The following is a 24,272-nucleotide window of genomic DNA, read 5'->3' as shown; positions in this document are numbered from 1 at the left end:
GGCTAACATTTAGTGTGAAAAGAAAAGAAAACAAAGCCAACATTGGGGTATGGTTTCCTTCACTATGTTCTTCTAATTGAGTAATTAGTAATTGAATTTTTTATAAATGCATGTATTTTTTGGGGAAGCATTGGCATTTGTCATAGATATAAGTGTTAGTGGATGTATCTCAAAGAAAAATACCAGCATTGGCTTCACCAATACATGCCCCCTGCCCCTCCAGTCTTCTGAAACTCTGTTTCATATTGTGGATATAATAGATAAAAATCTATATCTCAGCTAATTAAATCTTCAGTGACTCTCTTCGCAAACTCCTTGTCCTGGCTTGAAAGCACAAGAAATCTTTCAATTCCTCCAATACTAATAGCACTTATAAAATGAAGCACAGGTTTAGAAGCTATGCAAGATAAGGATTCAGCCTGTAAAGAGCTTTACACCATAGATCAGTAACACAGTATTTAAATCAATATACTTCCTGGCAGGATGTCAGTGCAAAGAGGAGCATTGGAGTAATGTGATCTCTTAATTCTGGTGAAGTGAGCAACTGCATTCTACCCTGTTTCAAATGAACTTGTGTGAAGTTCCTGAAAGAAGGAACAATTCAATGGTTATATAAACATGGATTTCTGGAGGCAGTCAGGTAGATAAGAAAAGTAGAGAACAACAACAACAAAAAAAATTAAGGAAAAACCCATAACTGGAACTGGTTTTGTTTAGTGTCAAGGGTGAATGTACCTTGAAGTTTTCTTCATAGTTGTTCCTGCCTGAAAAATAATGTATCTTACGCATCACACATTGCTGGATATGATGGGAGTTATTGGTTGAACACTTGGTTGCTCATATTTTTGTCCATGGACCAAGATTTTTCTAAACTCTCAGCCTCTTCAGACAAAATTTGAGATAAAGCTCTTGGTTGTAGAAAATTTGTAGTGAGAGCTAAAATTAGTATGAAGCAACATCCTCTGAGTTGCTTTCGATAAGTTTTATCTTAGCATAGACTGTCCCCACCAATGTCTTTGCTGTAAGTACCTTGATTTTGTCTGTTTTTCAATATTTAAACTTCAGTGTCTTCAGGAACTGTCTTGACAAGGAAAAGTTCTAAGTTCTAGTATTATGAGGAAAATGCAGTCCTCTCCTGTGGACCGCCATCAGTGAAACCCAGCACCACCTTCCCCTTTCCAAAACAGAACAAGAGCCCTAAGAGAATAGTACAGTTCCTGAGATGTCCAGCATGCAAGAAAACCTTTCCTGCTTCCCTCACAGCCTCATGGTGTTCCCTGTAGGCATGCTTGTGCTTCTCTGGGACAGAGATGTTGGAGTAAGGAAGATGTAAAGATGGTTCTTCTTGGTGTGAGGGAGAGCAAATGATGGAGAAGAGGAAGATCTCCATGCAGGTCAGACTGTGAGGCTATAGGGAGTTTATTAAGTCTGAACAAAATATTTTCTCCCTCTGCTGCCAGAGTTTTAATGGAATGAAATAGCTTTCCTGCAAATCACTATAGAAGATTCTTAGAGGGCATGAATGGAAAAACTTCGGGTTGTAAATGCATTGATTTTTAAATTAATTTTAAAAAGCAATTCTCAGTATTCCTAGTACATGGTAACTCTACTCCCAAAATGCAGAAAATTTATATCTGAATATCTGAATAGCACATTCTTGTTCCACTGCTGGGTGTTCTGAGATTCTTAAGTTTGGTCCCCCCACTGCAGCCTCCTGCATGTTTTGTTGTTGTGGCTGGCCTCAGTCTTGGGAATTTAATCATGAGAATCTGTTAATAATGGTGTGATTTACTAGAGACATGTCTGCAAAACTAAAGATACAGTGCAGTGTTCAGTTATTGCTGACGTTGTAGGGAAACAGGAGCAAAGTTTCCAAAGAATCCTTGCAAGGGAGAAGTTAGCACCAAATACCTCCTTTGCGCAGAGATGCATCCTTTGTATAGTTTTTATTTGAACACTGTACCATTAGAATCATGCCTAGCCATTAATAAATTAAATAAATAGCATTTTTGGCTTTCTGGTAGAGAATCTGCTATTTTCTGGCTTCCCACACGTGCTGCTGAAGCCAAGTTTTAGTTCTTTGAAAAGTTACTGCCTGGCGTGTCTTCAAGGAACACTTCTTGTGTCCCATCTTAAATGCTGAGCACCGACCATGTACACTGTGTTCTTACATTAACATATGTACAACTGGTTTACACAGATTTATTTATTTTTTAAGTGAATCTAATACAAAAGTAAGCGGGTAGTAATGTATTTTTTTGTAACAGGGATTTCCACAATCAGCTGAATGGATGATCCTAAAGGAGAGCTCTGGTGTCTCTTGAGATTTGCCTGACGGAAACTGTAAAGAGTGACACAGGTGGTCAAATGTGACCACATATGTACCATGCTATAGAGTTGTACCTGATGTAACTTAGCCTGTAATTCCTGCCTTTTGCTGGTAAGTGAAGAGAAGCTGTTTTCCAAGGCAAACTCTTCAGCTGGTATCTAAATTAAAAATTTGGGAAAAGTAAAGTGTCTCCGAACTTATCATCTTTATCATTGGCTTTTACAATACTTTTGATAGATGGACAGCTTTATAGTACTGAATCTTCCACATATATTTACATTTTTATATTTTCATATTTATATTTCCTATGACTAAGGCTCTCAAGTTCCATGGAAAGACAGGCTTTGCAGATGTATATTTTTTCTTAACCTTTGGCTGTGGCTTTCTTTTCTGAATGGAAGGCTTGATGAAGAAGAGATGATTATGTGACAGAGCTGTGTCAGGGAGTCGGGTGCTTCCAGGAATGCTGATAATGCTGATTTCCTGAGCAGCTAACATAAAATATTACAGCAATCTCCCAGGTACCTCCCTCTCCCTGTCCACCTGCAACCACGAAGTACAAAACTGAATTTCCTAGTCAGAAACTTCATCCTGAGCTTAGAAACTGAACTCATGCCTTTGAAAACAAGAGGAAACAATGGAGTCACTCAGCACAAACAGGCACTGCCGTTACCTACTGCCCTGTCTTTCAGACTACGGCACCCACTTCTATGTTGGGGAACTGTTCCAGAAATGATGTACTTGAATTCTGAGGTCAAATCCAATGCTCCAATTGCCAGAGAAGGGACCTAACCACAAAACTATAGGCTATTTTTTGGGGTTACACTGCTGCCTGTCCTGTTCCAGAACTGGAATGCTTTCAAGAACGCATGAGTTACAGGGCCAGAATGTCAGTATGCAAGAGAGAGTATGCCTTGGTAGATACTTTATGTTACACAGTAATTGGATACAAACAAGTAATAAAGCAAAGGATTGACACAGTGATCCTGGATGTTCCTCTCCTAGCTGAATACCCTGACCTCTCTGGATTATAGAGCTGGATCTTGGCATTCTTGCCACCTTGACTGAATATTTTTTTTACTCCTGGGTACCTGATAGCCCAGATCAAGCATGACAGGTTTGAAAAGTTTATGAACTCATACGTAATGCAGATTTCCTTATCTGAAAGAGATTAAAAGTTTAGCATGTAAAATGTAAATGTATCTAGGCCTTGTTTGGTGTCTAGTCTAGGGTTATTTTCTGCACCAGATCACACAATGAACAAAAACCAGTGTGGGGATAACTGGCAGCAGCTGGCAATGACACTTGAAGATGCTGAAAAGTGTCACCCAGGAGCTTCCACTGGCTCTGCCATGGGGAGACTCCAGTGCAGTGGAAACAATGGGCCCTGACTGGCATCTGTGCAGGTTTCACTGACACTGGTCTCTTGAGGCAGTTCTCACTTGCCTGGTCTCAGCAGTGACATCTAAGTAAGACAGAACTGGCCTGTTCTTGCCAGAAGCCAGATTCTTCTCCAGTACATTTTATGTTTTTTCTCATCCAGCTCTATCTGCAAACAGGCAGCACTCACCATGTTGCTTTGCATTCAAGAGTGAATTCACCAAAGTGTTCTGTATTACTGAGAATACTGAGGTTTCTCGTCTCTTTGCATGTGAACACCAAAAACATATGTAGTCCTTGGCATGTTGCTGGCACCAGGTGACCTTGTTTGCACCCTTACTTGCTTGAATAGGGGGTTTGTGTGCCAGGGCTTAGAAAGGAGTGATTTGCAGGCTAGTAAGGGGTAACCTTGTGACTAGAAATTCCATGATCTGACAGGATGCACATTTGACCTGTTAGTGTAAAATAGATTATCCTATTGTGTAAAGATTTTTAAGGTACAGGTTTGATAAAGATCAATGACAGAAATAGATGATGCATTCCCACCTGTCTGTAGAAGGTGGGAATGCTAACATGTTCAGCAGCATTTATTTGGTTTACAACCTTACAATAGTGGCTTTGATTAATAATGCTTTATTAGTTATAAACATAGACTTACTGGGTAAATCCTACTTACTCTTGAACAGCTCTCCATGCCTACATAAAACTATTTCAGTAATTAGAAAGCTACTATAATATTTCTCTATATTGTAGATTTTAAGTTGTTTGTTCCCTGACAGCTTTCTTGAGTTCCTACATAGGATTCTGTTTGACCCCATCCTTCACACGACGGGGAAGCAGTTTCAACTTGCATTTTGTGAGGAGAAAGTGTGGGACAGAAAAGAAGGGGTGGAGGGAAGACTGCGTCTCTCTTTCTGATGTGTCTCTGGACCTGCACCAACATCATCTCTGCCAAGATCAGAGAAATGAGACTGGAGAGGCAATATCCCTGGTGAAAAGGACCAAACTCCCTCTCTGAAAGACAGTGGTTATCACAACTGCTTTGTGGGCTTGTGTTTCAAAAGATGAGTAGAAGAGTATGCCTGAGGAGTGTTGGCATAACTCACTTCTGTCTTTTTCTAGCATATAACTCCTGTCTACTCCTGTCTTTTTCTCCCCTTTCTATATAAAACACAAAGCTGTGGGAATCAGTTGCTTTATCCACTACTGAAATACAGCCATCAGTGCAGAATAACATGAGAACAGTTTGAAAGGAAACGTGGAACACTATATTCAACTGAAACTAATTACCTGATTAGATTTTGGCTGGCCGTAGTGGGTTGACATCCAATGGTCTTGGCGACAATACCTGCAAGCAAAGCCAAGTCTAGTCTTGCTTCATTTAAAGACTCTGGACAAAACATCTGGACTTGTGTGCTGAATGCTAAGCAGTGTGAAAATAGGCCACTGATTTAAAGTACCCATGCCTATAATGGGTATCAGTGGGCAGCTGGCATGGTTTCAGATGAATTAGCTTATTTGGGTTTTAGAAATACTAGTTTCCATTTGAAGGTGGTTCTGTTTCAAATGTGGTGAAATTTAATTCTGCATCAGAATATCCTATGTTCACAGTTAGAGGATTATCACTTCCCTTCCTTCCAGCACTCCAGACTTCCCCCCTTTTAAATTTAGTCAAAGTCTGACACCAAGATCTTGTAAACTTAGAAAATCACCTAAAGGGGATGCTATCTCACCAAGTCTGCTACAGTAGATCCTTCTCTTTATCTCCGTAGGGATTAAAGACATTAGGTCTGTTTCATTACATGAGAATTATTTCTTATTGCTGTTATTGTTTCCTCTTGCACCTTTCCCACTTTTTTGATCTCTTGATGTCATTGTTTGGAAAATGGCATGTTTTCATGTTAAGGATACTTATGTACATCTCAAGTGTCTATGGTGGTAGTTATATTTACTGGTGTGATTGTTGGTTTTTTGTATTGGCATCACTCTCATGGGAAAAAAAAAAGTTGAGAAGAGCACTTTTAAAAAACTTGGTGTCTTTGCCTCTAAACAGGAAGCTTCAGAGCTGCACTTACTTCTAGTGCCCTAGAGAGTCTCTGTTCTCCCTTCCCAGGGACAATAACATGAAAGGACTGGTCACAGTATCACAGTATAACCAAGGTTAGAAGAGACACCAAGGATCATCAAGTCCAACCTGTCCCAACAGACCCCACAACTAGACCATGGCACCAAGTGCCACGTCCAATCTCCCCTTGAACACCTCCAGGGACGGTGACTCCACCACCTCCCTGGGCAGCACATTCCAATGACGAACGACTCGCTCGGTGAAGAACTTTCTCCTCACCTCGAGTCTAAACCTACCCTGGCACAGCTTGAGACTGTGTCCCCTTGTTCTGGTGCTGGTTGCCTGGGAGAAGAGACCAACCCCTTCCTGTCTACAACTACCTTTCAGGTAGTTGTAGTGGGCAATGATGTCACCCCTGATCCTTCTCTTCTCCAGGCTAAACAATCCCAGCTCCCTCAGCCTCTCCTCCTAGGGCTTGTGCTCAAGGCCTCTCCCCAGCCTTGTTGCCCTTCTCTGGACACGTTCAAGTGTCTCAATGTCCTTCTTAAACTGAGGGGCCCAGAACTGGACACAGTACTCAAGGTGTGGCCTAACCAATGCGGAGTACAGGGGCACAATGACCTCCCTGCTCCTGCTGGCCACACCATTCCTAATACAGGCCAGGATGCCATTGGCCCTCTTGGCCACCTGGGCACACTGCTGGCTCATGTTTAGGCAGGTGTCAATCATCACCCCCAGGTCCCTCTCTGTTTGGCAGCTCTCCAGCCACTCTGACCCCAGCCTGTAGCTCTGCATGGGGTTGCCGTGGCCAAAGTGCAGCACCTGGCACTTGGACTTGTTAAATGCCATGCCATTGGACTCTGCCCATCTGTCCAGTCGGTCGAGGTCCCTCTGCAGAGCCTTTCTACCCTCTAACTGACTAACATCCGTTCCCAACTTGGTGTCATCTGCAAACTTGCTGATGACTGACTCAACCCCCTCATCCATATCGTCAATGAAGATGTTGAAGAGGATGGGGCCCAGCACTGATCCCTGGGGGACGCCACTGGTGACTGGCCGCCAGCCGGATGTGGCACCATTCACCACCACTCTCTGGGCTCGGCCCTCCAGCCAGTTCCTAACCCAGCACAGAGTGTTGCAGTCCAAACCACGAGCTGACAGCTTAGCCAGCAGTTTACTGTGGGGGACGGTGTCAAAGGCCTTGCTGAAGTCCAGGTAGACCACATCCACAGGCCTCCCCACATCCACCAGACGGGTCACCTGATCATAAAAGGAGATCAGGTTGGTGAGGCAGGACCTGCCCTTCCTAAATCCATGTTGGCTGGACCTGAGCCCTTGGCCATCCTTCAGGTGCGCAGTTATTGCCTCCAGGATAATCTGCTCCATCACTTTCCCTGGCACTGAGGTCAGGCTGACTGGCCTGTAGTTTCCAGGTTCCTCCATCCGACCCTTCTTGTGGATGGGCACCACATTGGCCAGTTTCCAGTCGTCTGGGACCTCTCCAGTGAGCCAGGACTGGAGGAAAATGATGGAGAGCGGCTTGGCCAGCTCATCTGCCAGCTCTCTCAGCACCCTAGGATGGATCCCATCTGGTCCCATGGACTTGCGAGTGTCCGAGTGGCTCAGCAGGTCCCGAACTAATTCCTCATGGATTTCTGGGGCTTTACACTGCTCCCCGACCCTATTACCCAGCTCAGGAGGCCACTCATCCTGGACTCCTGCCTTGCTGTTAAATGAGTTGTGGCAGTTCACTGGTGAGCACTTTGTGAGGAAGTTTAGTACATATATTCTGATGTCCAGAAAGTACATCAAGACACATTACTAAAATGAATTGGACAAGTCGTTGATGAAAAGCCAAGAGCTGGTAAGAGATGCTTCACAGAACAAGAAATCCTAATAGACAATCATAGGAAAAATGCTTTTGCCAACTGGCTTATGCTCTATCCTATTCCTTCACCTCTAAAATGAATATTTAATTCTCTTCTGTTTACAAACTTTCTTAAGCTGTTTGCCTAGGAGGCATCGTAGTAATGAAGCCCTCAAAGTTGTATTTAAGCATTTCCTCTTGCTGCAAGAATAAATCCATCAAGTTTTCATCCTCCTACAGAGATAACAAGTGCAATCCTGTAAGTGCCATAAAAGTCCCAAGGAGCTTCAGAAGCAATTAAAAAATAATTGACACTTTTGGAGACTACTTCTATGTGAAAAGAGGCTGAGCCACATGGGGGCTGGAGAGGTAGACTGGAGTTCTCCTTGCATAATCTGCTGTTCCCTTCTCCTCACCCCTGATATCTCCAGATTGGCAAGAGACTCCTGAGTCTTTACTAGCCCAGGAGTTTGCCCAGGTCTTTGGCCCAAGGTTTCACAGAGAAGGAGGAAGCTTTTCTGTCTGAAGCTTCTGTAAAATCACTACTTCATTGATCAAATTAGCAGTGTCCCTCCCTATTAGGAAAAAAAATTGAGTAACTGAAGAGCTTGGTGGGGGGTGGACAGGCACAGGTGAGGTGACTTTTCACAGGCCTCTTCATGATAAATAATCACCCCAGGTAAAGCTAATCTCCTAGGAAAAGTGGTGGGATTAGAAAGGCAGTAAGATCTCTACTTCTAAAAGCATGTGTAAAGTTCAACTCCACTACAGCTCTGTGGTTTGAAAGTGCGCCTCTTCTAACAGCTACTTCTGTTGCCGTTGCAGGATGATTTGGAAAGTTGCCTTGTCCATTTTTCTGATGGCAGTGCTGGTTCGAGTAACAGACACCAGGAAAAACCGTCCTGCAGGCGCCATTCCCTCCCCTTACAAAGACAGCAGCAGTAACCACTCGGAGCGGAGGCAACAGCTGAATAAGGAGGTACTGGCCTCCAGCCAGGAGGCCCTGGTGGTCACTGAAAGGAAGTATCTCAAGAGCGACTGGTGCAAGACACAGCCCCTGCGGCAGACTGTCAGTGAGGAGGGCTGCATAAGCCGTACCATCATCAACCGCTTTTGCTATGGGCAATGCAACTCCTTCTATATACCACGACATGTGAAAAAGGAAGAGGAGTCCTTCCAGTCCTGTGCTTTCTGCAAGCCACACAAGGTCACTTCTTCAACTGTGCAGTTGGAGTGCCCTGAGCTGGACCCACCTTTCCGACTGAAGAAAATTCAGAAGGTCAAGCAGTGCCGATGTATGTCTGTGAATCTTAGCTCAGGCAAACTGTGAGAGCCAGCATGTAGCTACTGCTTGGTGTTGCCCCCGTCAGATTTCTGCTGCCTCTCTTCTCCTGCCGAGCAGACTGTCCATTTTGTTGGTTTGTTTCTTCCTCCTATTTGTGTGTTTTGTTTTGTTTTCTTTCAGGAGGCATCTCTCCAGCAAGGAAAGGCTCCTTGTCACTTGCCTACTGGAATAATGCTTTTTAATGGGGTCTGTTAGGCACTTCACCATAAAGTTTCATTGTATTTCCAGTATCATCTGGCAGTTGAATCTTATGGAGTGAAGCGGGCTCCCAGAAGTTAGGACTGATCATCTAAGTGACCAATTGGCTGAATCCAGCATTAATTGTTTCCACTGTGTGGAGTAAAGCCCTCTGCCCTACACTCCAGTCCCCTCCACAAGACAAGAACACCTTCCTCGTGCTTCAGTCTGGAGCTTGCCACACCCACTTGGAAGTGCTGGAATGCTGCCCAGGACTGGGGGATGCAGATGAGGGAGAGTAATGAGGAGCAACGTGCAAAAGCAAGTGAGGCTCTCCGATGAGGCTCATCTCCTTAAGACTGCTTTAATTGTGCAATGACAAATGGTTCCTGGCTTGTTGTCTGAACAGCAGATAAGAAGCAATGGGGAGAGGGTGAGGCACTGGGTCAGCCACCATGACCACAGAGCAGACTGAGGGTGTGTTTTGATGCTGTTGTGGTTAGAGTATATTGAACACATGGTCTCTGCAGTGTTTATTTTGTAACCTAACTGTAGTAAACAGATGTTTAAAGTATTACAGACCTAGCCATGTATATTTTTCTTGTGGCAGAATATGACAGAGATTAAAATACGATGAGTAAGAGACTTGGTTGCTAGATCAGCTGCCTGGCTTAAAATGGACATGGTTTAACTAAGCTTTCAGTAGGTTTTTTTGTGTTAGATATGCGTGTGTATTTCTTACTCCAAAAAATTACAGCATCCATTTGTGACCTTATATTTATGCCTGCTCAGACGAGGGAAGATGGGAGGGTAATGGGAGAGGAGCTGAGAACACTGAAGGAATGGTGTTTCCCTTATGGTATAAAAACACTGTCACATAAAGGCCAAAATTTGGTCATTGCTGGACTGAATACAAAAGCCTCATCATTATCACCAGGTTTTGGGAGTGGTGTCTTGCCAATGATTGGAAACAATGTGTTAAAGGACAAACCCATCAGGCAGTGCTGCTGGAATGGGTTGCAGATGTAAGAGCAGGGAGAGAGTAAGTTGTAATTGCTATACTAGTGGTGGTCCACAGTTTTTGAGTCCTACATAATCAGTGTTGGTGAACACTTGCAGTTCATTTTAAGTCATACTATGTTGTTATTCAGTTGATGGAGTTTAGCATGTCCTGTATATCCCGTTTGTTATAGTTCTGATCTGTATTAGTCACAGCTGCATTAAAATCCCACGTCTCAAAACAGACCAGCCCCTTCTCCCAAACCAAAGCCCATGCATGCTCCATTGTCTGAAGCTTACAAATTAAAAATGACACGCCAGCTCCCTGATGCATGTCTCACAGTTCAGCATCTGCATCTAGTGAAGCCAGCTTGCTATGGGAGCTCTTTCCCATCAGCCTCTTCACATGTAGCCACTTCAAGGGGTTAATGTGTTTAGCACTCTCACCAGCCCGGGGTTCAGTGCCACAGGTCTCTATTATGTGAGACAGGCTGCTCTAAGAGGCTTTCAGGACTGAGCTCCACGAGAGCTCACCAAGCGGTTTATGGGGATTGGCACAGGCAGGATGAGGTTGGTCAGGTCTGTTAGTCCTATTACATGAACAGCCAGGGCTTTTCTGTTGTGATCTTTCAGTATGTCAGGAGTAGACAGGGAGAATCCTCGTGGAGGAATCGCTTTAGAGGCTGTTGCTGCTGTACTGCCAGTATTGTGCCAGCCACCAAATGGGAACCATTCCATCTAGGCTTGAGAATTTTGGTGTGAGTGGCTTGAGGGAAGGTGGCGATAGCTAGTCTACTAAGAGTCCAGGGATCTCAGTCTCCCCTTGAAAGAAATGAACTGAAAGTCAGGCATTTTGGACTAGAGAGAGAAAAGTACCCTAATAACTTCAGATAAGGAAAACGTGCAAGAATCTTTATAAACTGTGTCCTGCCTGTGTTTTTCACCAGTTTGCAATATGAATATGCTGCAGCTTAAAGCTCCTTTTAGGAGCTGTGTTTATGTAAAAACTAAGTTGAGCTTGTAATGGATAAAATTGTATTTAATTCTTGTTTTATAAATGAAAACAAAACAAAACAAAAAAAAAGAAGAAATGCTTTAAGTATAATGTAATTATTTTATAGGTCTACTATTAAATTATAGATTAAATAATAAAGCTACTTTAGGGTTATATGGCATCCGGTCTTTGCTTCAAGACTTTGTGTCCAGCTGCTCTCTGATCACTACATTCTCTGGCTTCCTTTTGACCCTACCAGATAAAGGTAAATGATGGCTAAACCTGACAGCTTGGGAAAACCTATCTCCTTCTTCCCTAGTCCCTTATTCTCCTCAAAAGTACCTGAAAGGCAAGAGGGAAAATGAAATTGCACGTGTCCTGGATTCTGGAGTTGATTCTGCATGTACAAATTCTGTTGGGTTTTTTGGGTTAGCTGACAAGAAGACAACCAAAGCTCCACCACTGGCTGGCGTGCTGGCATCATTTGTGGTAAGAGAAGTAACTATTACCCTGACTTAAAGGGTTTTGTTTAAAATATAGCTCGATCTTTGTGTAACAGGTAGGAAGAAACCTACTCTGGGGGAGTGGGAAAGGTGTATCTTAAAATACAGGGAAGCTTTAACAGGTGCTGTTGGCTCCTGAATGATGAGTACACTGTGTGTCTCTCCAGAGGCAGGGTAATGGTATGATGTTTTAATTTTTTTTTCCATTCCCAATCCAGAGAAAAGATACTTGCAAAATAGTCTTGAGGGAAAACTTCAGTGAGGAAAGGCAGTGCTCACACTGAGGAATTAACCTCCATGTGACCAGAAGAGATGCCTGTCATGGGTCTCGAAAGAAGCAGGAACATCTAGATTAGCAAGGGAGGGCTGTGTCCTTCACAGCACTGCAACTGACACCTGCAGGTGCTTTCTTCCCTTCCCCATCTGTTATCCAAATCCTCCCATGGTTCAACAATTTAGTGAGGTTTTTTGTTTGTTTCTGGAGGTTTGTTGTTTTTTGGGGGGGTTTTTTTGGTAGCTATTGGTTTTGGAAGTTACTGCTTTGCTTATCTACTGAAGTGTGCTCAGGGTCATCTGCTCAGAACAAACAACTGCCACTGTCAGTTGGCTCAAAAGGAGCTCAGGAAGCTATCTTCTCCAACATCCCTCTCTCATTCCCAACTGTCTTTTAGGCACTCTTCTGCTTCGCAGGTAGCTCATTGTCCAACACCTACCTGAAAGATTCCAGCTCTTGCTTCCTGATTTCTCAAACCTTCCTACCAGAGGCCTATGCACCGGTCCAAAAAACTCCCCCTTGTGGAAGCAATCCAGGAGCACAGCAAGTCCCTCGGGTTGAATGAAAAAAGCTTCAGATTAAATAGATCCTGTATTCCTTAAAGTAGAGTGCTGTTATGGGACAGGGCAAGCAGAGGAGCAACTAATGCTGAGCTCTACCACCATGGAACTGCTGCATTGGCAGGGCCTCAGTTTGGGGCGAGTGACAAATGAACGTTCTGAGAGCTTATATATTCAGATGCAAATGGGAATAAATGGGAATAAATGAGAAAACAAGTGCTGACAAAACAGGGAACTTTAGAAAGACACCATCTTTTAAGGCAATGGATTTACTGCTGAATCACAGGATCACAGTATGTCAGAGGTTGGAAGGGCCCCAAAGTGGTCATCGAGTCCACCCCTCCCCCTGTCGTCCCCCCCCGCCAGAGCAGGACCATACAATCTAGCTACAGATGAGCCTTGAGAAAGCCTCCAGAGAAGGATACTCCACAACCTCTCTGGGCAGCCTGTTCCAGTAGACTGTGATGCTTACAGTAAAGAAGTTCCCCCTTTGTGTTCATGGAATAGAATCATAGAATAGAATCATAGAATCAACCAGGTTGGAAGAGACCTCCAGTCTCCAGTCCAACCTATCGCCCAGCCCTGTCCAATCAGCTAGACCATGGCACTAAGTGCCTCATCCAATCTTTTCTTGAAGATCTCCAGGGATGACAACTCCACCACCTCCCTGGGCATCCCATTTCAATGGCAAATCTCTCTCTCTATGAAGAACTTCCTAATATCCAGCCTGAACCTCCCCTGGCACAACTTGAGCCTGTGTCCCCTTGTTCTGTTGCTGGTTGCCTGAGAGAAGGGACCTGGCTACAACCTCCCTTCAGGTAGTTGTAGAGAGCAATAAGGTCTCCACAGAGCCTTCCCCAGGCTAAGCAACCCCAGCTCCCTCAGCCTCTCCTCATAGGGCTTGTGCTCGAGGCCTCTCCCCAGCCTCATTGCCCTTCTCTGGACACATTCAAGTGTCTCAATATCCTTCCTAAACTGAGGGGTCCAGAAGTGGACACAGTACTCAAGGTGTGGCCTAACCAGTGCTGAGTACAGGGGCAGAATGACTTCCTTGCTGGCCACACTATTTCATTTCTGATGCAGGCCAGGATGCCATTGGCTCTCCTGGCCACCTGGGCACACTGCTGGTTTCTGTCCAGCCCGCTAGCTACTGGGTCCCTTTCTGCCTGGATACTCTCCAGCCGCTCTGTCCCCAGCCTATAGCACTTCTTGGGGTTGTTGTGGCTAAAGTGTAGAACCCTGCACTTAGCCTTGTTAAATCTCATCCCATTGGCCTCTGCCCACCCATCCAGCCTGTCAAGCTCATTCTGCAGGGCCCAGATCGACTCCTGCTCCTAACTTGGTGTCATCTGCAAACTTGTGGTGGAACCTCTTGTGCTGCAGCTTACATCCATTGCTTCTTGTCCTATCACAGGGAACAAGTGAGAAGAGCCTGTCCCCTCCCTCCTGACACCCAGCCCTCAGATATTTATAAACACTTAGTAAATCCCCTCAAAGTTTTCTTTTTTCTCAGACTAAAAAGCCCCAGGTCCCTCTGCCTCTCCTCATCAGTCACATGCTCCAGTCCCCTAATCATTCTCATTGCCCTCTGCTGGGCCGTCTCCAGCAGATCCTTATCCCTCTTAAACTGGGGAGTCCAAAACTGAACGCTTTTACAAGTAGCTTGAATGAACATCAGGAATAGCACAGGTACAGATGGGTCTGTTACAAACAAGAAAATGTCTTGTAAAACCGATTCTGTAAAGTGAATCCTATTTGATTGATGGGTGGCAGGTCTGAATGGTGTGGGGCATGGTTTTCTGTCCCCTTTGCTGACCCATTCATGCTATCTTCAGAAAAACCCAGCTCGATCAGTTTTCATGTATTCTGTCCATAACAGTTAAAAATTGGTGTAACCTAAGTCTGAGCCAAGTCCAGTGTATTAGCTACTTGACTTTGCTTGTTAACATAGAGTATGCAACAAAATAATTGTAATGCAAATACTTGCTAGATCTTCCCTCAATGAAATTAGTAACTGCTTTCAACTTTTTAAGGTGATCACTGAAAAACTAGACAAGAAAAATCACAGAATCACAGAATTTTAGAGGCTGGACGGGATCTTGAAAGATCTAATCCAATCACACAGTATCACAGTATAACCAAGGTTGGAAGAGACCCCAAGGATCATCAAGTCCAACCTGTCCCAACAGACCCCACAACTAGACCATGGCACCAAGTGCCACGTCCAATCTCCCCTTGAACACCTCCAGGGACGGTGACTCCACCACCTCCTCAGGGAGCCCATTCCAATGACGAATGACTCGCTCGGTGAAGAACTTTTTCCTCACTTCGAGTCTAAACCTCCCCTGGCACAGCTTGAGACTGTGTCCCCTTGTTCTGGTGTTGGTTGCCTGGGAGAAGAGACCAACCCCTTCCTGTCTACAACCACCTTTCAGGTAGTTGTAGAGGGCAATGAGGTCACCCCTGATCCTTCTCTTCTCCAGGCTAAACAATCCCAGCTCCCTCAGCCTCTCCTCATAGGGCTTGTGCTCAAGGCCTCTCCCCAGCCTTGTTGCCCTTCTCTGGACACGTTCAAGTGTCTCGATGTCCTTCTTAAACTGAGGGGCCCAGAACTGGACACAGGACTCAAGGTGTGGCCTAACCAATCCCCCTGCCAAAGCAGGATCACCTATACCAGATCACACAGGAACACATCCAGGTGGGTTTTGAATATCTCTAGGGAAGGAGACTCCACAAATCCCCCTGGGCAGCCTGTTCCAGTGTTTCATTACCCTCACAGTAAATTTTTTTTCTTCTCATATTTACATGGAACTTGCTATGCCTCAACTTCCATCCATTGTCCCTTGTCCTGTCATTGGGCATCACCCAGAAGAGCCTGGCTCCATCCTCTTGGCATTCACCCTTTACATATTTCTAAACATTAATGAGGTCACCCCTCAGTCTCATCGTCTCCAAGCTAAAGAGCCCCAGCTCCTTCCGTCTCTCCTCATAAGGAAGATGTTCCACTCCCTTTTTTTGTGGTTCTGTGCTGGACATTTTCAAGCCATTCCCTGTCCTTCTTGAACTGAGGGGCCCAGAACTGGACACAATATTTAAGATGTGGCCACACCAGGGCTGAGTAGAGGGGAAGGAGAACCTCTCTTAACCTACTAACCACACCCCTTCTAATACACCCCAGAATGGCATTGGCCTTCTTGGCCAGAAGAGCACATTGCTGGCTCGTGGTCAACTTTCCATCCACCAGAACCCCCAGGTATTTTTCCCCTTCACTGCTCTCCAGCAGGTCAGTCCCCAACCTATACTGGTACATGGGGTTGTTCTTTCCCAGGTGCAAGGCTCTACACTTGCCTTTGTTGAACTTCATTGCATTTCTCCCTACCCAACTCTCCAGCCTGTCCAAGTCTCAATGAATGGCAGCACAAACTCCTGGTGTGTCAGCCACTCTACACAGCCTTGCATCATCAACAAACTTGCTGACAGTGCTCTCTGTTTCCTCATCCAGGTCACTGATGAATATATTGAGCAGCACTGGTCCCTGTACTGACCTCTGAGGAACTCCACTAGATACAGGTCTCCAACTAGACTCTGTCCCATTGACCACAACTCTCTGACTTCTTTACTCCAACCATTTCTCAGTCCCTCTCACTACCTGATCATCCATACCACACTGCCTCAAGTTAGCTGCAAGGATGCTGTGGGAGACAGTGTCAAATGCTTTACTGAAATCAAGATAAACCACATGCACTGCTCTGACATCATCTATCCACCTGGTTATGTCCTCATAAAAGGCTATCGGATTGGTCAGACATGACTTCCCTTTGGTAAAACCATGTTGACTACTCCTAATGACTCTCTTGTCCTTGTTATGCCTAAGGACGTTGCCGAGGATAAGTTGCTCCATTACCTTTCCAGGGATGGAGGTGAGGCTGACTGGTCTATTGTTACCTGAGCCCTCCTTCTTACCCTTTTTGAAGATTGGAGTGACATTTGGCCTCCTCCAGTCTTCTTGGCCACCTGGGCACACTGCTGGTTCATGTTCAGCCAGCTGTCAACCATCACTCCCAGGTCCCTTTCTGCCTGGCTGCTCTCCAACCTCTGTCCCCAGCCTGTAGCTCTGCATGGGATTGCTGTGACCAAATCGACATGAATGTTCTTAGCTTCTCTTAAAAAACCAGACTGTTACTCTGAGTAAATCACATCTGCTGCTCAGGTACGAAAGCCTTTATTTAGCTGTTGCATTAAAGGTGTTGTAGTGGTCAGCAAAAGTTCACTTGTATGACTACAGCCAACTCAGAAGCATAGTATGCTTGATTTTACAGTCAGCAGTGGGAGAGAGGGGGCTGATGAGGTGTTTGATCTCTTTAAACACACAAACTAACAAAAGAACATTAGTCCAACCTTCTGCAATATCCTGAGTGTGGCATGGGGTAAAAAAAACAAAAACAAAAAGAGCAGCAGTAAAACTTATGCAGGGAATTGACTCTGAGAGTGCTATGATTCAACTTTCGTACTGCAGGTCAAGTTTAGTGTTGCACATATTGGGCTACTTTGTACGGAAATCTGAAAGCAGGCTGGAGAGGAGCTGTAGAGAAGAAATACAGGTTCAACCAATTAGGATGGGTCTGAGTAAAATGAAAGGGGAAAATCTATATAGCAGCTTGTATCTGAAGATCATAATCTTGGCACTATCAGCTGCAATCAGCCATTGACACTATTTTTCAGAGGGAGAGGTTTGCAAACAACTTTTGGCATCCATGTTGCAGTTGCAGTGAAACAGGTAGTATGTACATACGTGAAAGTCCTGCCAGGTTGCTGGACAACACTTTCATGATACAAAGCACATATAAAGACATTATAATATACAGATAATACTTTATAATGGATATTTTTGCCCAGATAGCAATTTCTTGAGATTGTTATATAGGCAGTGTTAGTAGGGCTGGTAAGTGAGCTCACTGTGGTCCACAACTTCCTCAATGAGGGCAGCAGAGGGGGAGGTGCTGATCTTGGTGACCAGCAATAGAACAGGAGTAAATGGAATGAAGCTGCATCAGAGGAAGACAGACTGGATTCCCCAGGGAAGTGGAGATGGCATCAATCTCGTCATTCAAGTTGCTTCTAAGAGCATCTAGATAATGTTCACAGTCCTGTTAGTTTTATGTAGTCCTATGAGAAGCAGGGAGTTGGATTCAATGATCCTTATGGGTCCCTTCCAACATGAGATACTCTGTTACAATCCTGAGCCAAATGCACAAATGAAAAGCATGCTCAAGCCAGAGAAGTGAATGATAGTCTGACTGGACAAGGGACTCCACCTCCTTCCTACCACCACCTGGGGAAAAGATACACAACATAACTGGGAATTACTGCCACTATGACTCCAAAAGGCAAGGAAAGGGAAGCTCTGTTTCCACCAATCCCTTCACAAAGGTTTTTCCTTGATCACAGAACCCTTGATGGGATGTGGTTCTTAGGAAGCAAATGGTTGCTAGCAAACAGCATAGTCTAACAGTGAAGAGATAAGTCAGTTATTTCATTATTATTCCTTTTATTTTCATATAAATTAACATTCTAAAAAAAATTGAAATAGAAACACTAAATACAGTATTGCACATAGTGATCTTTGTTAGATGATCTATTATTTCTTTTAGTATAGTAATATACATACTGTAGGTACTGAAGGGAACAGGAAGGCTACAAATTAAAACATGCTACTGAATCCTTGCAGTTAGGAGCAAAGTTAGGAGGAAAAGACTATTGTTTACATAAATACAAACATGGATTTGAATCGGTGCCATTAAAATAGTTTTATTTTTAAAAGTTTTTTACATAAGTTAGTTGTAACAGCAAATAATCTCTTCACTTCCCCAAATAGTAATGTTACTCCCATCAACGCAAAATCTTAGAACTTCATTCTCAGTAATTTATTTCCCTGCTAGGAATTATTACAAGTACAGATTTTCACACAGGTTTGTCAGCAACAGGAGACTTGCTTTTCACATAGTGAAAAAAAAACAACCATCTTTTCTAGTGCTCGGTATATGTGAAGAGTAACAGATTCCTGAGGTCATACTTCACGCTTCCTTTTATGACATTCTGTAGGATGTATTAGCCTCTGGACAGCTAGAAATGTCTCTTGATGTCCTATATTAGACAGGGAATAAGCCAATCCAGCACATCAGAGTTCATTTGCCATACCCCAGTGTTTTTTCAGGCTCCAAGGTTGTGAGCATGTGCATCCAATTCAGTTGTGCACACAGTCTGCTTTCAGGAAAAGTGCTCTTTGAAAGAAAAATGTTATCAATCAGGCCGATTGGTTTGGGGCTCTTAAATTAGAACAAGAAAAAGGGGTTGGTTTTGGTTAAGCAGATCAAAACTGATATAGTAAATTCTGCAGTGCAAAAAGGAATTAAACACATGGTCTAAAATGGAAGCCCTAAGTTATAAATTTCAATGATTAACCTCCTAGTCAGGCACACTGAAAGCCTGGAGGAAAAATCTGCAGCTCTGTTAAGTGTGAAATTGATGTCAATTAGTTGGTAGTCTATGTTCTGTCACTAGAATTTGCTACTGTTTTTCATAAATGTCAGTCCCCATGTGCATCTTTTAATGGCTCTCTAAAGGAGTTTTAAATTAACTGTAAAGCTAATTCTGAAAGGGAAGCCATGTACATGTGGCCAAAAGCCTGATTTAAGCGATCAGTAGTTAAATCTATACTATACCTTCTAACGTTCCTGTAAAAGTATTAGCTGCTTTATATATTAACAAACTATAATAGCCAAATATCATACTCTCTATCATACTTCTGTGCTTTCTGTATTTTCCTGCTTTTTACCTAATCATTTTCTTTTCTTTTCCTATTTGTTTAATGCTGGATTTCTGACCCCCATACCACCTGGCATTCACTGTCTGGCAAAAGATGAAGTAAAAGTATGCTGCTTTATTGATTTTAAAGATAGTTACAGTAAACATCTTGTTCCACAAATATTTAGTCATGGAGGGCAACCAAACAAGTTGGGAAAGCATTGATTATACTGTATAAACAGCACTTAACAATTCAAAATACAAACTACAAATGCCAACATGAAACAGATACACACAATTCACTAGGAGAAACATTTCTTTCCCTAATCTAAGTGCAGTGCCATGAAGTATTTGTGTTAGACAGATGTTGCCAGTAGGAATGGAACCGTTTTCCTGTGTAGAGTTGCATTCTTATGAAGTTCAACTTAATGCAGTTTTCAGCATGTTCAGAACTGATGCAGACACCACTTTTTATGCATGCTGACTTGGCCTATTTGTAATATACCATACACTTTACAAAATACAATTTTTGAGTGGCAGAGGAGATAAGAGTACAAGGAAGGTGTTTCTAGTCCATACCTAATCTATTGCTGGGCTCTCCATTAAAGTGATGATGTTTGTGAATGAATGTACAATAATACATTAATTGGTGGAAAACTCCAGAAAATAGAAACTGAATTCAAAGAGGCCAAGAAAGCAAACGATCACAATGATGTAGTTTCCTTCCCTCTCACTCTCCACCCACAGGCATGTCGAGTTTTGGTAATCAGGTAACAACAGCTTCTGCTTTTCTTCTCTCAGATTTTCATACTTATCTTTGCTTTCTGAAAAACAAAATAAATTTTAAAAGGCAGAAAAGTGAGTATAAATTAAACCGCCTCACACAAATACACAGAAAAACATAGGCTAATTTTCAATTATACTTCTTGCAGAATTGACTTTGCAAATAAATCAAAACTAGAACTGAGGCAGACTGCAGCGATATACTGCTTGTGTTTTGTTTACTTTCCTTTTAACTCTATCAAATTTGGTGTTACTGAAAAAGTCCCAGTTTCAGCACTAATAATAATAATGATACCAGAATAATTATGCCTATGGTTTTGGGGGGTTTGTTGTTTGTTTCAAACAATCTTGATGTCTCTGTTCAGCAAGATATAGGTGAGATAGAGAAATCCAAATTGAGAGTATTTTTTGTTTGGTTTGGTTTTGGTTTGGTTTTTTGTTTGGTTGGTTTCATGTGTTTTTTTTTTTTTTGGGGGGGGGTGGTGGTGGTCTGGTTTGGTTTTTTTGTGTTTGTTGTTCTTGTTTGTTTGGGTTGTGGGGGTTTTTTGTTTATGTAACATATTGATCTGGTTTTAAAATAAAGTCAAATCTAACTTATATCATTCCTAAGCAAGCTGATACTCCATTTACATTTCTTGTGGCTCCGCAGAGTCACAAGAGGGAACCTCCGGAGATCATCTAGTCCAACCCCCATGCTAAAGTATGTTCATGTAGAATAGGCTGCACAGGATGGCATCCAGGTGGGTTTTGATATCTCCAGAGAAGGAGACTCCACAACCTCTCTGGGCAGCCTGTTCCAGGAGACTGTGACACTTAACAGTAAAGAAGTTCCCCCTTGTGTTCATAGAATAGAATCATAGAATCAAACAGGTTGGAAGAGACCTCCAAGATCATCCAGTCCAACCTATCACCCAGCTCTATCCAATCAACTAGACAATGGCACTAAGTGCCTCATCCAATCTTTTCTTGAAGATCTCCAGGGATGGCAACTCCACCACCTCCCTGGGCAGCCCATTCCAATGGCAAATCTTTCTCTCTGTGGTACTGTGTCAACCTCAAAGCAAAGACAATTTTACCTATGTTCAGATAGTATTTCCTGTGTTCCCGTTTGTGCCTGTTGCCCCTTGTCCTGTCACTGGGCACCACTGGAAAGAGTCTGGCCCTATCCTCTTGATAACCATTCACCCAACCACAGCCAACTTTCCCTATATATTCAGAATAAGAAACAATAAGTGCAATATTATTTCTTCCTATTTCAGATTATGTTAGTTAAAATATAGTAAAAGTTACCACCTGACTCATCTCTAGGATGTTTCATAGTAACATAGCTATGACTACAAAGCACAAAATAATTAAATCATGCCTGGAAACAGATGGATGTGGACACAGGAAAAAAAATCATATGTTATAACATTTTATAAAATCTTATAAATTATATTTGTAAAACATAATCGGTTTAGATGCTTCAGGTATAATTTCAATGTGAGGTACCAGATTAATTTTTGACTAGAGGAGTATTTGTTATCTGTAAAACTTGTCATGATCCTAGCAATGCGTAGGCAATTGTAGTGGAAAATTTTCATTGACTAAAAGTACTCCTCTACTATCATTGAAGGTATTTATCTATTTTTGGAAGAATGATGAAAGGACAGTATTATTTTTTTTTAGGGTTTCTATTCCAAACAAATCCACATAAGTGGAGTAGAAGCCACTAATATCTGATACAAGGATTCAACTTGAAAAATGTATGCCTATCACAGTTCTTCATTATATTTTTTAAGTGTAGAAAACAGTGAATACAAGCTGAATAAGCTTGAAGCCTGGAACTGCCTTTCTGGCTTCCAGGTGCATCCCACATTAAGATTGAGATGTAGACAGATTGGCAGGATGAGGCAATAATACGCTGCTTGTGATGTATCTCTTGTGGAGGAACATTCACAGGCATCATTCAAGTTTTGTAATCTAACATCTTTCATGAAAATGTTAACATTAAACAGAAAAAACCAACCAAACAAAAAAACCAACAAACCAAAACCAATAAACAAACCCCAAACCAAAAGGGTACATCAAGAATAACATACCTGCAAATAAAATACAAAGAGGGGAAAAGAATGAGCTTTGGGAACAACAGTATTGCTACAAATTTTTACTTACAATTCCGGAGTCATGTTTTGGCCTTATATTGTATAGCGACTTCCCCTTCTTCTGTCTGCAGACTTCCTCTGCTTCTTTAACTCTGAAGGGAGACAAAATTTATAAAGATTCCAAAATAATTTTAAAAGGTAATGCAGTATATAACTAATAAATTTAGGCCTGAAGACACAAGAATAACTTTATTTCCCATATTTTCATTAGCACACTCGACAAAATAGCCCGTGTATTCTGTGGCTGTTGTTGCCATATCATCAGTCTCTGGCAGTTTCAAGGACAGGCATAATTGATGATGTGACTCTATAATCAATTGTAGTTACCAAAGTAATTGGTACTTACTGTATGAGGATTTAAAATACAGAGCCTTTATACCAAACACTATTAAGAAAGCTCTTACTGCTGCTTTAAAATCATTCATTCCCAAGCTCAGTACTTCAGTTTAAACAAAGTTTCTCACCAACCTATTTTCTCTTTCACCCATTTTTGTTTGCATTTAAAACAGAAAAATAGCTTTATCTAGATTTCCAGTTTTCACTCTGCAACTTACGAGTAAAAATGGAAAACTGCCACAGAGCATGATGTTTACAACCAAGGTGGTGCACTGTGCACGTGTCTTTGAGAGTAACCTGCAAGGCTTACAAGGACAACCAGAGATGGATGCACTTGGGATGTCTGGATGTGAATAGGAGAGCATATTCCAGAAGCCAGGTGCCACTTCCTAGTGTGTCCTGACTTGGCAAGTTGCACCAAATAAGGGCCTTGTGAAATGTCACCAAGATAAATGTTCTTTTTTTCATGTGGTTAAGCACCAAACTTTGATAGGCAGAGGATTATATTCAGACTGGGAGCCTACTAGAACCAGTCAGCACACAATAAAATCTTTTACCTTTTTACTCATTTTGTAGATAAAACTTACAAACATACCTGTTTATTGAAACACTATTAATACAGATTTAAGTAATGAAGCTTTAAAGACTTACACAAGACCTTTCAATATGATGGCATTAAATACTATGAGATGTGGTGTTTTTTTTACAAGATGACAATATTATTTACAAATAAGAAAGTAGAAAAGAAAAATGAAAATATTAAATTGGCCTGCTCTTGCCACCAATGCAGACTTCAGATGGCACTTTGCCTTTTCATCATTATCCAACAGTGAAAAAAAGAAAGAGTAAAATGATATTGAAGAAATTATATATCCTTGGCTAGGTCTTTGCGGTTCATCTCTTCCAGACTTGCATGTCTGCTGTTTCATTGAGGCTACACAGGGCAATGTGAGAATCAGGCTTTGTGTTACTATTTTTTTTTATATATTAGGGTTTTTTTTGTGTGAAAAGGGGCAGATTTTGAACGTAAGACTCCATCTGGGTCTGCTAAGTGCATTAGAAATAAAATGCCTTCACGTCCACCTCTCCTTTATCCAGCTTCACCAGACACACCTTGTTCTTTCCATAAGTTTCAAATTTATACTCTAAAAAATTAGTTTAACCATAATTTCTCTTCCAGCACTTCCAACAAGCTGCTCTCTTTGTTTGATGGCCTTATATCTAAGAAGACGTCTATGTGTGCAGGAGGAGGGGGGGAGAAAAAGCCTTTGAAATCTATTATTTTCAAGCTATTACACTTCTTATCTGTCAAATGTCAAATAGCCAAGTAATTCACCTTCAAAACATTTAAATAGATTCAGTAAAAGTGGCAGCCAAAATGTGGTGATAGCTTTAAACACATAGTTATTGGAATGACAGAGAGCGTAAGGACATAGCCTTTTTCCCAAAATGCCACCTTTTCTTGTGATTTGTGTCTACTTAGTCCCAAGCTCTTTTCCAATGAGAAACATTCCAGTCCATCAAAAGGCACTCTTACCAAATCAGATATAAAATAGCATGTCTATTATATAATTTCATTTTTTCAAACACAGCTACAACTGGATAGCTTCACTGTTAGACATTACTTAAATTAAAAACTGGAATGTTACTTTGGAGTAAATTAGTATCAAATCCTGGGGACTGCACAACTACTATTGAGGTTATCAAAATTA

At 42.4% G+C, this 24,272-nt stretch overlaps 2 protein-coding genes across 5 annotated transcripts in view; one reads left to right on the top strand and one right to left on the bottom strand.

The window, feature by feature from the left end:
• Window positions 1–11,340, top strand: part of GREM2 (gremlin 2, DAN family BMP antagonist) — a 40,454-nt gene extending 29,114 nt beyond the window's left edge. For 2 of the 3 annotated variants that reach the window (XM_054162311.1, XM_054162310.1), the window contains exon 2: window positions 8,467–11,340. In XM_054162311.1, the coding sequence (XP_054018286.1) occupies window positions 8,468–8,971 (504 nt within the window). In that variant the 5' untranslated portion in view covers window position 8,467 and the 3' untranslated portion in view covers window positions 8,972–11,340. The remainder of the gene's footprint in view (window positions 1–8,466) is intronic. The other variant, XM_009909165.2, reaches the window with a different exon arrangement.
• Window positions 11,341–18,507: 7,167 nt separating this feature from the next.
• FMN2 (formin 2) overlaps window positions 18,508–24,272 on the bottom strand; it is a 163,755-nt gene continuing 157,990 nt past the window's right edge. For both annotated transcript variants that reach the window (XM_054162300.1, XM_054162301.1), the window contains 2 exons: window positions 22,235–22,316; window positions 18,508–20,121 (listed from right to left, as the gene is read on the bottom strand). In XM_054162300.1, coding sequence (XP_054018275.1) covers window positions 20,095–20,121; window positions 22,235–22,316 — 109 coding nt within the window. In that variant the 3' untranslated portion in view covers window positions 18,508–20,094. The remainder of the gene's footprint in view (window positions 20,122–22,234; window positions 22,317–24,272) is intronic.

Source organism: Dryobates pubescens, chromosome 6, assembly GCF_014839835.1.
Source record: "Dryobates pubescens isolate bDryPub1 chromosome 6, bDryPub1.pri, whole genome shotgun sequence".
Lineage (NCBI taxonomy): Eukaryota > Metazoa > Chordata > Aves > Piciformes > Picidae > Dryobates > Dryobates pubescens.
The sequence above is the reverse complement of the archived record's forward strand: the minus strand, read 5'-3'. Positions and strand labels throughout refer to the sequence as shown.